This window comes from Callospermophilus lateralis, chromosome 12 (assembly GCF_048772815.1).
Source record: "Callospermophilus lateralis isolate mCalLat2 chromosome 12, mCalLat2.hap1, whole genome shotgun sequence".
NCBI lineage: Eukaryota > Metazoa > Chordata > Mammalia > Rodentia > Sciuridae > Callospermophilus > Callospermophilus lateralis.
Window position 1 is genome coordinate 59,579,419 of NC_135316.1, and position 15,033 is coordinate 59,594,451.

Consider the following 15,033-nt stretch of genomic DNA (forward strand, 5'->3'; position numbering starts at 1 on the left):
GGGACATTTCAATATGATTTCTTTACATATAGGTGGTTCTCAAGATGCCCTGTCTCCTGATTCAGGTATATGCACTTCCAGCGTACCACAGGCACTTGGGAGGGAAGAATAAAGACTTGCCTTGATATTTCTCAGGGCTTTCTTGGACTCTAGCTCATAGTGCTGAATGAGTATGTTTTGAAATATGGAAATGAGAAACAAAATGTTGCCACTTTTTATCTGAATTGGAGTCCAGAATTTCCAGCTGACCTATGAAGTTATCTGGAGATTCCTGCTAGCAACTTCCACTAACATGTCCAAAAGGAAACTCATTATCTTCTCCAACTTTGTTCTTTCATCAAAATCGATGTGATTTAAAGTTTTTTCGCCATGTTTTCTCTTTCTCCAGCTATTGGCCCCAAAGACCTCCTATGCGTCCTTAGCCGCTGTACTCTCTTCCTGTCTTCACCTTCTATTGATTCTACTTTAGAAATATCTCAATCTTAACTCCCCCGTGCCATTTCCTTGACACTACAATTTTTAAAATGGCATTTACAAATTAAACAAGGTGATATGTTATTTAGGCATAGTAAGGCTTTGACTATTGCTGTTAGCCCATTTATTTTAAAAGTGTTTTCACAGCAGGAGAGATGCTATAAATATTCTGAATATAAATTGCCTTGTTAGAGAAATTGAGGTCTAATTTGTGATTTAAAAAATGGCTAATTTTTATTTCCCTGGTTTGTTGAGAATAATATAAATATGAGACATGTAAACAATTTATTGTATCTCTTCTTTTGTTTTTGTTCATTTCTTTCACTTTGTTCCTGAGATTACTTCCACCAAGAATATTCTTCCCTACCCAGTCCTTGCCATGGCTAACTCCCACTTATTCTCAAAGTAGTCTCTCACTAGGAAGGCTTAAATCTCTGGTGACTCTCATACCTCTCTCCATATCCCACTTTTATGCTTCTGAGTGCAGAAGAGATTTCTTTTGTTTACCCTTGGGGCCTAGATATCTTTAGTGCTATTAATGGCCTGGCACATGGTACCATGTGCCAAGTAAATATGCGTTGGATGTGGAAGAGCACTTTCCTAGTATGTTCAAGGTCCTGGGTGCAGTCACTAGCACTACAAAATATAAAAATAAAACGTAGGGGCTGGGGATGTGGCTTAAGCGGTAGCGCGCTCGCCTGGCATGCGTGAGGCCCGGGTTTGATCCTCAGCAACACATACAAACAAAGATGTTGTGTCCACTGATAACTAAAATAAAATAAATATTAAAAAATTCTCTCTCTCTCACTCTCTCTAAAAAAAAATAAAAAAATAAAATAAAAAAATAAAAAATAAAAAAATAAAACATGTTGGATACATGTACTAAACGTATGTTTAACATTGGAAGAACATTTTCCTTATATGTCCATATATTACAGTTAGCAGTAGTTTATTTCAAGAGTATATTTGTATATCAAATCAGAGTCTCTCTTAGCAGTAGTGTTTTACATGATTATGTCCTTAACATAAGGACATAAGAAAATGTACTATGTAAAACTTAAGTTGTGATGCACTATATCTGAAACAGTGCTTGAAACTTTTAAAAATTAGTTATTTCATAAACTTCCTATTTATTTTTATACTATAGTGCTTTTATTTGCATTATCTCATGTGGTCTCCTTATTAAACCCAATCAAGTAATGTCTCTTACCCATGTCGGAAATGATTATGCCAGTAATCCAGTTTCACACAGTTGTTGGTTGAGAACCCAGGCTAGAGTGCAGGTTGCTATACTTAAGTATTTCTGTTATGTGTAAGGGAATAAAGACCAAGAAAAAAAAACATTAACTCCAGAACAAGAGCAGGAATAAAGTCTGTTCCAGATAGAAAATGACTTTCTGTCTTTGGAGAAAATCATAGCTGACTTTGAAAGTTGTGATGGTTGTAAGAAGAGTTAAAATTGGGGAAGTAATTAGAATCATTGCAGGGGTGGTGGTGAAAAAGTTGGAATTTTTTACTCTGGGAACTGAGAGAGATTGGAAACTTGTGATTCAGGGAATTGACATAGTTCTACTGTAGGACTCATCAGTAATGTATGGGATGATTAGAATTTGGAATGCAACGTGAGATACAGTGTCTCATGCAGTATTCTTAGTGAAAATTACTTCTTTCTGTACCGCCTAGAACATAGTTGCAAAAGGAACAACAGATCATTTCAGAAGATACTTGGAAATTTCAGTCAAGTGAGATTTGGAAACTAAATACATGTATGATATGGGACAAAAGGAAAAAACTAAACATTGTTGTTTTAATACAGTCTTACCACTTCCCTGGCCCCCTGTTCATCCATAACCTTTAGTCTCCTGCATAGTTAGTCCTTTCAGCTAACCCCCTTAGTGCCTGGCTTATTAATTTTGTTGAACATGTATTAATTAAACACTTTCTATATAATACTTTTTGCTAGATATTAAAGGTAAATGACACCTGTAATCCCTGCCCTCAATAAGTGCACAATCTAGTGGCAGAAAAAAATCAACTAATCAGTATAATATTGTAAAGGATTTATTGCTATAGGTACTGCATGCCAATGGGACATTGAAGGGCACCTTCTTCAGCCCACCGTTGGTTAGGAGAGCATTCTCAGTTCTCTGTCTTCAGAGACATATGAGCTAGCTTGATAAAGAAAGTGGGAAAGATATTCTGTGCAGAGAGAAGCATGTTTAAAGGCATGAAGTGGCAAACATGAAATTTGCAAATTGCTGAATGAGCCTAAGCATGGCAGCATCCAGCTCCTGAGAACAGGAAATACCCTGCCTATCCAGAATATAACTACAAGTGGTGGTAGCTCCGCACTGGTAAATTTCCTTAGCATACCAGTAATGTCATTGAAAATTTATTTAAAATCTAGGAGCTAATCAAAGTCTTATATTTAGTTGTCCTTATCTCTTCAGTCTTCTTTAATGTGGAACTGTTTTCAAGCATTTTTTGTTTTCTTTTTCTTTCCTCCTTTCTCTCTTGGTCTTTTATTAGGTTGTTTTTATACCCCAGATCAGTTATGTCACAGAATATCCTCACTTTAGGTTTGTATGATTATTTTCGTACAATTAAATTTAAATTAGACATTTCTGTGCAAAGTGCTGAACAGGTTATGTCATTTCACAAGGCAATTGGTGTCAATGTATCCTATTCTTGATACTGTCAAATTTGGGTAAAATGATAACATGTCCTGTTTGCCTACAGCCTTACACACAATGGTTTTGCAACCAAGTATGATTCCTGCCTAAATCATTTGTTGCTATGTGCATTGGAAACGACTTATTTCCCTCATATGTTTGACATTTGCCACCTAATAGTTGACACCTTTATGTAAAATTATCTTTCCTTTCCCCTGCAAAGATGATGATGATGATGATTTTAGCATCAATGTGGATACTTAATTTTTTCCCAGTGTGTAATAATTTATTGTCATCATTGCTTACTTGATGCTCAAATTGTATAAATTTGGCAGCTCTGTCCTTATAACATCCATTTCTATATTATTTGATTCTATTTTCTAGCACATCAGTATGTTCCTGACTCATTTTTGCTAAGTGTTCTGATTCATTTTAGTGAGTAATGATATTTAGAAACCAAGCTCTCAGGACTAGTGTGCTCATTTAGGCAGTAGTGCCATTTTTTCTGAACACTTTTGGTCTCAAAAGCTAGGAAAAATATTTTTTAAAACCCTGTGCCTAAATTGATTCCTGTAAATTCAATCCAGTATGTCAGGATTCTTCCTCCCTCCTCCTATTTCAGATTTACATCTCCTTTTCCACAATGAGGATCACTGTTGACACTAGTATTAACGACTTTACCCATCTGCTCAATATTATAATGAACACATAAAAATTTCAGAATCACTATACAGCATTACCACTACCAACAACAAACTTACTAAGGTGACAGTTCATATTCTCTTTGTAGCTTTTTTCTTTTTTCTTTAAAGTATATGATATTAAGGACATTTAAAAATTACTTGGGTTTATTTTTTTTCTCCTTTATAGCTCTTGCTATAAATTTGATAACTTGTTCATTTGCTTCCATTTGATTTCAATTTGAAGATTTTTTTTAAAGTCTCATGCTTGGATTTGTAAGCAAACATGAGATTAAAACATTTAATTTAAAAATTTTTAGATTTGGGCTGAGGATGTGGCTCAAGCAGTAGCGCGCTCACCTGGCATGTGCGGGGTGCTGTGTTCGATCCTCAGCACCACATAAAAATAAAATAAAGATGTTATGGCCACCAAAAACTAAAAAATAAATATTAAAAAATTATCTCTCTCTCTTAAAAAAATTTTTTTTAGATGTTTTTACTAGTGAAATGTATTTATGACCTCAAATACTTGGCATTCTCTATAGTTCTTTTTGGGGGAAAAAAGCATAATTAAGTTTGAGTGTAAATTTTCAAAGATAGCCAGGTAATTACTTATTAAACTGTCTGAAATATTTAATGTATTTTAATTAAAAATAGCCATCAAATCACTTTAGAATTAAATTTATGTATAAATTAACAACCTCCCAATACTCTATTTCTCGCCCACCTGTTTTGATAACACCTACAAGGTTTAGTACTCTTCTAAAAATATGAAATAGGACCAGATGGAAAACCGACTGATACATATTTATATTTATATATTTGTTTATAAACTGTGAATGAGTGTGTTATTTGTACTCTACTGTTTTCACTTGCTATTCTCTATTAAAGAGATTGTTTCAAAATGGAAACAAAAATGAAGTAATAAAAAGTGTGGAGAAAAATCTTTTTTTCTATCAGATGTCATGTTATACCAGCCTTACAGTTTCATAGAGAATGCCTGCAAATAGCTTCTTTTGCAGGAACAAAAAAGGTCTTTAATATTTCCTTTATTTTGGGTTGGGCCAGTAACTTTTTGGAGTCCTTTTCTCCTGCTTCCTTGGAATGATTTTTAGTATTGATAGTTATAAGTACCTGTGAATATTTTTAATGTTATTTGTAGACAGAATTGGTTCTGTACATACACCCTTGATTAATTATATAATGTCAACTTAACCTAATCATAAGGGAATGCAGTTCTTTAAATTTTTGAGAAACTTTTTAATTATAGAAGATAAACTTTTTATACATTCTGTAAAAGTTTTAGTGATTGTTCGGTGTCACATCTAGTCAAGGGACAATTATTCTCTGATATGGAAAAAAAATAAATCATTGGGATTGATTTTTCATATTTATGAAAGTTAGCATGGAAATGTAATTTTGAACAGTAAGTTTAGATGTGCAGAATCTGTTACAATAACCAAAACACTGTCCCAGACCTGATCAATTTTTAGAATAGAGGCTGTTGCCTTATTAAAAAAAAAAAATAATATGTTTCTACAAGGGAAGTGTGATTTATGATAACTTAAGACATAGATATAACTAGAGCCACATTCCATTTAAAGTCATTGGACTATAAAAGCAGTGCTCTGAAGTGAATCAGTAGAACTTGGTCCTTTTTAGTAGACAGAAACAGAAGCACTAATGAGGTATATTTCATTAAAAGATAGTTGATTTATGAGAGAGAGACCTTTTTTATTTTGAAATTGCTGGTTTTGTCCTGGCATCTGGTCTTTTTTCTCCCTACCATCACCATCCCCAATTTCTCTGTATGCTTTGACATTGCTATGGTAACCCTGAGGGCTGATGGAATTCCCTGCATCTCTTTTCACAGAGGGTGATGAGACAGGAGTGATGGATAGTCTGCTGGAGGCCCTGCAGTCTGGGGCTGCCTTCCGAGACAGAAGAAAAAGAACACCAAAGCCGAAAGGTGAGCACTATGCTTGTTTTCATGTTACTTTCTAGGCAACTATCACAGAGAAGAAGACTTTTTCTTTCTAATTCTTTTAAAATTGTGTCAAGAATGCAGTGCTATGGGCAACAATTATTCAGAAGTTTCATAAGTTTGCTTAATCTCTTCCAAAGACAAATGTCAGAGAGATGTGCATTCCAGTTGGCTAATGTCAGTGGCACATTAACAAATCAATGCACTGAACCTAGAAAATCCTGATTAGTGTGACAAGTCTCATCCAAAGAACCATATGTACTTTGTCCCAGTGGAGTTTACAGTAGCATAATTAAATGGGAAGTAAAAGTCATAACATTACTGCTTCAAGTGTTTCAGGGTACTGAAGCATTGCTTTGCTTCCAGAAATACTTAACCTTGGAAGAAAGTATGTCTAAATACTAAATACTTTTATGCTTCTTGAGATGAACAGATCTCTACATTAAGTTTCTTTTATATATTTTTTAACAGATATTCGGCAAAGTCTCAGTCCATTGTCTCAGAGGCCTGTTCTAAAAGTTTGTAACCATGGTAATAAACCATATTCATAAATTGCACTTTTTTCTTATCTACTTTTATCCTGTTGGTCTGTGATTTTAGTAGGCTGCTCAGATGTTTTCAAGTTTCAATATAACTAACAGTAAAAATGTAGATGTTCATATTTGATGAGATTGTGACTCATGTTTTCTATTTTTATATTTTGCCTTAAGGTTGTTTCTTAGGTTCTTCTTTTCAGGTCTCAAATTAATATTTTATTATTTGAAGTTGCCTTTATAATATTTCTGATCACTGTTGTCCAGTGCACACTTTCAAAAACAATGTGTTCTCATAATGCTATTTTAAATTGTGGAAGTACCAAACGTCAAGATACAATTTGAAGTGTTGAAAATGACACCTGTTTTGCTCTACCATATTTGCTATGTAGTCAGACAATACTTTGACTTACATTTTGGCAAAATTATAGATACACATGAACCCTGCATTATATTATTGTGGAAAGATGTACTAAAATTGATACAAAGGTGAATTAATCTCATCTCTGCTATTTATCTAAAATTGATTCCCCTCAGAAATCCCATACCAATATCATATGCCCAACTACTTGGTACCCTGTTCCTCTGTTCAGAAGACTGTTTTGTGTTGCTTGACTGTTTTCACTTTGGTTTTGTTTCCCTCCTTGTTCTGGTTGTGGATTGGTGCTTGCTTCCTGAAGTTAAAGACTCATTCATCCCCATTTCTTCAAGTGATGTAGTTGTCAAAGGTCACCATATTTATAAGTAGAAATATACTTGACAGATTTCATCCAAGGGTTTTTGGGTGCAGATGAGTTAATTTCTAAAAGTATTTACGTATGGCTGAAAGGGAAACTCATGCCATGTTTTCTAGGATAGCTTAAAATACTTAATGAGATAAGTAAAAACAGATGGGGATGCAATGACCTCTTAATAAGTATATGGATTTTTACTGCCCAAGGCAAAGTACTTATAGTAGATGTAATGAGAAGAAAGGTAAAAATATGCCACAGTATTTTAAATAGGTGTTTTTAACTTCTTTTAGTATGTCTTTGTGTTTGTTCTGCCCTTTCCTATTCTAAGAGAGTAGAAATAACTTAAGTAAGTTCATTATGGATAATTAAGTAATTTCTAACTTTGGACTTATGATTTTGAGTCATTATGACATACTAAATTATGGTAAAAATTGTAGAGGATAACCCTATCCCAGACCTTAAAGATTGTTTAATAAATGAGTAAATGGAAACCCAGAGAGGCTGAAAATCCTGAGCACAGAACTAGTGCCACACCATGACCATAATACAGGTCTCTAATTCCTGTGTATTTCTTTTTTTATTGCATATAGGTATTTCATTTTTTTTTTACTACTAATAAAAGAAACAATTCAGCCCCCTTTGTAACAAATCATTAAAGAACTACATACAAATGGGGATTATGAGATGGTTATAATGGCTTCCTATGCTTTATTTAAAATAAATATTTTAGATATTAATGCAGAGGGAAATTTACCTTATATATCACCCTTGGAGAACCTTTTGTGACTTTAATGAAAATTAGATATAATAGCTTGGCTGTAATTACTAATAAATTGTGTTATTTCTGTCCATTATATAAAAGCAGATATACTGTCTCAAATTCTAAGGCTAAAGTAAGCTGGTAGATTATATTGCAAGCCAAAGGATATTTTTCACAAAGATCAAATTCTCTTTTCTAGTATAAATGTAGTAGATTAAAACATTTGTAGAAAAATTTCTATTGGTATTTTGTTTCTAGTCAAGTAGAAAGAAATCTCAAATTTATCTTTGAAAATGACATATATAAATTTATTAGACTTATATGTTGAAAAATGCAGGATTTGGTTAAGGAAAATTTCTTCATCACAAAAGGGTTCATGAATATTTTTAGAATAGGATATTTCAGAGTTCATTTTGTAATTTATTTCTAAAAATTACCTGTTTTCATTAATAATACAACCCCACTACTGAACTGCATGATTACAATGTAACATTGAATCTATGATATTTTAAATTTAAAAATATCTGGTATTTATATTGCCTACAAGTATGTGTTTGTTGATATTATCTTGTAACCTCTTTGTAGAAGAGTTAAAAAGATTCTCTGCAATTATTTTAAATTCTTCAAACTAATTTATGTCCTAAGTAAAATAATTTTATTAATAGAAATAATAATAAACTGCTGTTTACTGAATTACTTGACTTACTATATGCCAAGCACTGTGCCAAATGTTTTATACATATCATTGCATTTAACCTTCTCAATAATCCTGTCAGATAGTCAATATTTTTACCTTTGTTTTACAGTTGAAAGTAATTAAAGATTAAAAAGATTTGATGGCTTGCTTTAAAGTCATGCAGCAAAGTTATGAACCTGGGCCGGTCTGTCTTCAGAGTCCAAGCTCTTATTCTCTTTGCAGCATGAGAATTGACTTTGAAGTCAATGGCTTAAATCCATATCTAATCCCTTTTCCATCCATCAGCTAGTGACACATGTATGTTTGTTTCTCTTGTGATATGAAGTAGAACTATTGAGATGCAGCCTCTTGGAGGTTCTCCAGCCTCTGGTATGCCTTACCTCTTATTTCCAGATTTAACCACTAGATAGCACTATTTTCTTGGTCTGAGACTTGAATTACAAAAATATTCTTCCAGAATTCATTATGACCACTTTTTATTTCTTTTATTAAACTCATTATTAAATCCTCTTGTTAACTTTAATAAACTTATGCTCTGTTATGAAGACTGTAGAAGACTTAAATAAATAAATATATAATCTCCAAAGCCCAAATTTAAGCTTATTAGTGGCAGTTTTAATCTCTTATTAAATATGTATCTCTTATTATCTGTGTATAGTCTGTGCCTTTTAAAACCATAACTTTAGTCCCAAACTTCTTAGATTTATTTTTATATATTCAGAGTATCTTATTTCAGACTTTTAAGAATCCTGGTAAAACATCCTCCAGAACTTTGGGGCTAAAATGTCCCAGTATGTATTTTTTAAACATATTTTTAGTTATACATGAACATAATACCTTTATTTATTTTTTTGTGGTGCTGAGGATCGAACCCAGTGCCTCACATGTGTTAGGCAAGCACTCTACCAATGACCCCAGCTCCAGCCCCCCAGTATATATTTTGATATACTGACCATAAACTCCAATGTGTTTCAGAAGCAGAGAAATGTTACACTCTGGCTAACCTAGCCTTCATCATGTGTTATAAATCTCTACCAAAAATATTCTCTACTTTGGTTAAAATTTATACTTGCATTATCTTTTATTTTGGCTAGTAAGTCTTAGGCAGCAATTAAGTATTTGCCATTTCTCCTTGTTAAATCTTCATTTATTCCATAAAATATTCAATAAAATTTAATAAGCACTTGTTAGGCACTTAAGATACAGAGATACCCTGCCAGAAACACTGACTAGTTGGGAGACAGACCAATACTAATTCCCATGGATGTGGTAAATTTTAAGATAGAGGATACACACAGTTTGGGCTAGATTAGAAAGTCTGAAAGGCCAATTCTGTCTTTGTGAGGACAATCCAGATTTGATTTCTAGTGAGATCTGAAATCTAAGCTGAGTTTTAAAGGATGAGTTGAAATGAGGCCACAAATGCAAGGGCAAGGATGAAAGACAAAAGAAGTAGCCCCAGCATGTGTGCCCTTTCCCAGGGAGCCTTTCTGAACCTCATCTGAACCTTGATCTCTAATAACATGGTCTTCCCAGGATACAGCACTCAGTCCCTCAGAATGTTTCTTATTCAATGTTGGTCCCCCCTACTCGTGAATACTTTGTGGTGGAGAGAAGGCAATAAGGAAAAGGTCTGTATTGTTTTCTGTCTTAAATGTCAGTACTTAGCTGGAGGGGTGCCTAGCATGTGTTGAATGAATGGTTTATGTTTAGGCTTGAATGGAGCAATTATTATATGAAGGAGCAAAATGATGTCTCAATGTCATCCCAATAAGTGGGATTTAATATGCCAAGTGATAAAGCTGCAACTGTGAACACCATTAACCACCCCTCATCTCCTCCCTTTAATGTTACCTATTGTCCATGATGACACCAACCAACACTGACCAGTGCTTCAAAAAGGATATGGAGGGCAGGGTTCAAGTTTGAGTGGATTTCTCCTTAGTAGTAGGAGGGATGCTTATTAAATTTTTTTCCCTTGTTTAGTCAAGAAAATTATAACAATATTAAAGCAAATTTATCTGCTCATGACTATAGGCTTTTACTGCTTCATTCAACAGCTTGTTCCAAACCTAAAGATCTCCCTCTTTTGCATAAAGATAATTAAAATATTAATGCATTTTATGATGATCATACTATGGTATTTAGGGGTTGGTAAATAAAGTGCCTAGTTGGCAATATAGGACTAGGTGGAGAAGTAGTAGTATATTGAAAGTCTGGTGCCAGGCCACAAATTTTGGACTATTGAAAATTTTGATTAAGAAAATGAGAGGTGTGAGTAGTTAGGATGGAACTGAATTGAAAAACATAAGCAGGACTTAGCTACTTCAAGGACAGTGTGGATTGGCTGCAAGGGATAGGGAAAGTCAGAAGGAATATTAAGGTTGAAGGAAGAAGCCAGGCTTATAGCTTTGGGTCAAGAGGCCCTCCCAGAGGATCACTAATATTGTATGCTAATGAGTTATCTAAAGGAAGTCTTTAAACAAGAACAGGATGAATTGAGGACTGGACATTAGGAAGGAACTTGGTCAAGGGCTCAATATTAGTGATAGATCAGAATGAATCTATCACTAGTGTTAGAATAAACAGAGGAAGAGGCTGAAACAATGAGTAAGTAGGGAGATAGCACCATAGTAGAGCCTGTTTATGAGGTTGAAGGAAGAGTTTCAAGACTTATTGTCCTCATTTTCTTATTTATTTTCTTTATAACTTCTGGTATATCAGTGAGTGGCTCCTGGTTTCCCGGGTATGTAATTGCTCTTCTCCTCAGGGACTTCTCTTCTGCTGTGCATTATAAATCTTTTGTGACAAAGGTTACAGGAATATAAATTGTTGAGCCACACCTCATCGTGCATATGCCTGCAATTTGATTGCACCCTCATTAGATGGTTCTCTACTTTTCATTAAGTAGTTCAGTGGGATTTTTTTCCTAGTTAAATGGATATAGAGTAATCAGAAAGAATTCAATAAACTATATGCAATTAAAAACCCTAATGATAAAACTATTTAACTGTGACAAAATAAGATAAAAACATAATCAAAATTTTAGGCAAACAAGTATTACACATTTTTAGTGAACATCCATAACCTAAACAAAATCTTGCTATATTATCTTTACACTAAATCAATTCTTAATAGCCTTAATTTGGATTTGATTATCTATTTTTACTCTTCCACTTATATATGGAGCTTTGAGAGATTTTTATAGAAATAAGATTGTATTGCCTCTAGGCACAGCTGCTCTGCCACTCTCAAGATTTGAAGGCAGAATTAAATGTGAAGCTAGTTAGATATCTTGGAATTAGCATATTCCTCTGCACAATAACTAAGGGAGGCACATGGGCTTTGGTTGATGTTTCAAAACTTCATATGCAGCCACCCCCATCCATGGTCTGCTCAGTCTTGAGTCCCCTAATTTGTCTATCTTCCTTTTCCCCAAGCAGCAAGAATTTGGCTTGAGGCAGAATTATGAAGTTTCTAAGGTTTTCCTTGGTGTCTACTGAGTACTAACTGCCTTAAGGCTTCTTTGAAAACAGTGAGGACAACACCACAACAGTCCTTATCTAGAGAACTTTATCAAAGTAGTATATGTTGACAAGTACCATTTCCATTTTTTTAAACTATATCCTATTTTAGAATAGAGCATAAGCAAAATGATATGATTTTCCAATTGTCACTGGCTTATTTTCTTGAACATTTTTTTTTCTCTTGCTCATGTACTTCTGCCTGCCTAATAACCTATGAAAGGGAGCTATTAAAATACTAATTGTTTTTGACACCCTTATGGCTTGGGCTTTCAAGCAGAATCAAATGCTACCTGTAACTGTCAAAAGACTTAAATATTTTTAAGGAGATTTTTCTAGGCTGGGAATGTAAAACAATTTGGGTGATTTCAGATTTTATTCAAACGTCAGTCTCTTGTATTTACTATGTAGTCAAGCAAGAGGAAGAATGGACTCAGAAGGACCCTGCCTAGGTAAGGATGCCCTGTGGGCAGATGGGAAAGACTTTTCTTTTCTAATTTTACAGTCAGGGCAGGACAACCTTTTGTCACAGTCATTATCAGACAGACTCTTAAGCATGAACAGGTTAGAAAATTCTCAAGTAGTGAAGACTTGAAGTTGTTGTAAAAGGACATTTATGCAAGAAATAGCAAATGTCTTTCATTTAATGAGCATTCACAGATGTATGCTGAAGGCTGGAATAAATTTAGTGAAAAGAAGATAAAGAACTATTGTATAAGGGAATTAATGTCCTTGACTTTCCTGAAATAGTGGTTATGATTAACATGGCCCTTGTTCTATTTATGTTCTATAAGGCACTATAATTATTATGATCATTTAAATTTGTTTGCTCATTCCTGAATCTGTTCCTTTTCTTAAGACAGAGATTTAGAATCTGGTTCTATAAGGAGTGAATGGATAGATTTTAGAAGCTCTGTCAACTCTGTAGTTTGGTTTTAAATGTTAGACGTAATTTTTTCTTCATGGTATAAGGATCTATTGATAGGATCAAATTTCTCCCCAGAAGAGATGAAGAATTGTCAACTTTGTTTAATTACTAACATGGTAATTTTGCATGTGCTACTTTTAGGAAGCCATTTTTGCTATAAGCATTTGCCATTTGAGAATTAACTTGGGTTGGGGGATTAAATGTTTATTGGCATAATGAAAAATGAGCAAAACATTAAAAGTACTTGGCAGAGCTATAATTTTAGCACCAATTAAATTGTTTAGGATATAGTTAAGACTCATTGACATAGAGGCACTGTGGAATCTCACTGAGCATGCACAGAGAACTTCTGTACCTAGGACACTCACTAATCCTCCTGGATTTCCCAGGTTGTAGGGCAGGCAAGGCTTATATGGGTCTACAGCTCAAAAGGAAAAGGCAAAAGAAAGATGACCCACCAGTGATACAGATGCCAAAAGAAAAACCAGTCACCAAAGCTACATGCTAAGAAAGGACAGGTCAAAGAAAGACTGAGTCAGTGCCTGGGCACAAATTGGGCTGAAGGATGCAGGTCTCACTGCTCACCCTAGGAGGAGCAGCCAGGCAGCGTTGGTGGGAGCGGGAGGAAGAGGGCAATTTTTTTCCTAAAAGTCTGGATGGTGAAGGAAAAAAAAGAAGGAAAAAAGAACTAGAACAATTTGTTTTGTTTCTTTGGCCTTCATTCAGTGGGATGGAAAGTCACCCTGAAGGTGAAGGGTAGGATTTAGGGAAGCATTACCTGGAATAAAGGTCCTGGGGGATGAGAGTAGAGAGCAGAGAACAGTACAAAGTTAGGGTGCTGGACTCCAATTGGTAGTATCTGTTAATTAAAGGAGAGTTTGGGGGGAAAGGGGGAGTCTCATGTGATAACATCTATTTTCTCAGAAAATTATGATATAAGGTCTCTTCTTAAAAGTGATTTGTCTTTGGGTGGGGAGGAAGAGTAGGGCAGTGGAGGATGGCACTGTTCCTGTAGAGTATGAGAGGAAACCAATCAGACACAAAATAATTTTTCTCCAGTGGCCTAGCCAGAGTAAAAGACAATTACTTGGGTAGAGAGAGAACTCTGTATAAGGGAAGGAGAAGTTGCCAAGGTACTTCCCAGGCCCTGTGACAAAGGGCACATGGTCATTAGTAGCCTAAAGGTTCTAAAATTTAATCTCCACATGTGAACATAATGCACAGTTGAGTAGTGGACAGAATGAGAGGGCTTCAGAGCACCAACCCAGCAGTCAAAACATTTTTCCCCCCAGGATATTTTGTATTTAAAAATTGTAGTAGTTGTATGAAAATAATTATTACTTTTTTGGAACACTGTATGCCATTGTGGGTTTTGGCATTGTTTTGCGGTTATGTCACATCTGTGGATGGCATTATAGCTTGGATAATGGGGACCCAAATACAGCTGGTTTTATTCCAGGCTTGTGCTAACAACATTATCTGAGATGTCGTCCTAAGAAAATAACACTTGATGTTAAAGAAATTATTTCTAAGGCTTTACTTTCATATTTTATTTGCTTTCATTAAAATAGCCACAGATATGAAATCACTCTTCAAGATTGCTTTCAGTATCAAAAATAAATATTTTGCAAAATGTCTGATGCATTGTAGATACTTTTAAAAGCAGTAGTTGTTCTTATTTAGTGACTGTTTATGAAAGCATCAAACTAGCCAGAGACGTTCTAACGCTGTTTTTTTTGAAGCCTTGAAGGGACAGCCTGACCTTGAAAATTAGTGAAGAGTCATGATTGGGGTTTAGAAACAAACAGATGTGGGTTTTAATTCTTTTTTTCTTTTCTTTTTTTTTTTTTTTTATACTACAGATTGAACCCAGGGGGGCTTAACCACTGAGTTACATCCCTTGTTTTTTATTTTGAGAAAGAATCTCAGCTAAATTGCTTAGCGACTTGCTAAATTGCTGAGCCTGGCTTTGAGCTTGTGACGCTCCTGCCTCAACGTCCCGACCACTGGGACCGCAATCCTGCACCATTGCACCTGGTGGAGGTTT

The 15,033-nt window shown here is 34.7% G+C and overlaps 1 protein-coding gene across 4 annotated transcripts in view; it reads left to right on the plus strand.

Annotated features, from left to right (window-relative positions):
- Diaph3 (diaphanous related formin 3) overlaps window positions 1-15,033 on the plus strand; it is a 464,142-nt gene that overhangs the window by 352,728 nt on the left and 96,381 nt on the right. For all 4 annotated transcript variants that reach the window (XM_076871975.2, XM_076871976.2, XM_076871977.2 and 1 more), the window contains 2 exons: window positions 5,700-5,795; window positions 6,282-6,341. In XM_076871975.2, coding sequence (XP_076728090.2) covers window positions 5,700-5,795; window positions 6,282-6,341 — 156 coding nt within the window. The remainder of the gene's footprint in view (window positions 1-5,699; window positions 5,796-6,281; window positions 6,342-15,033) is intronic.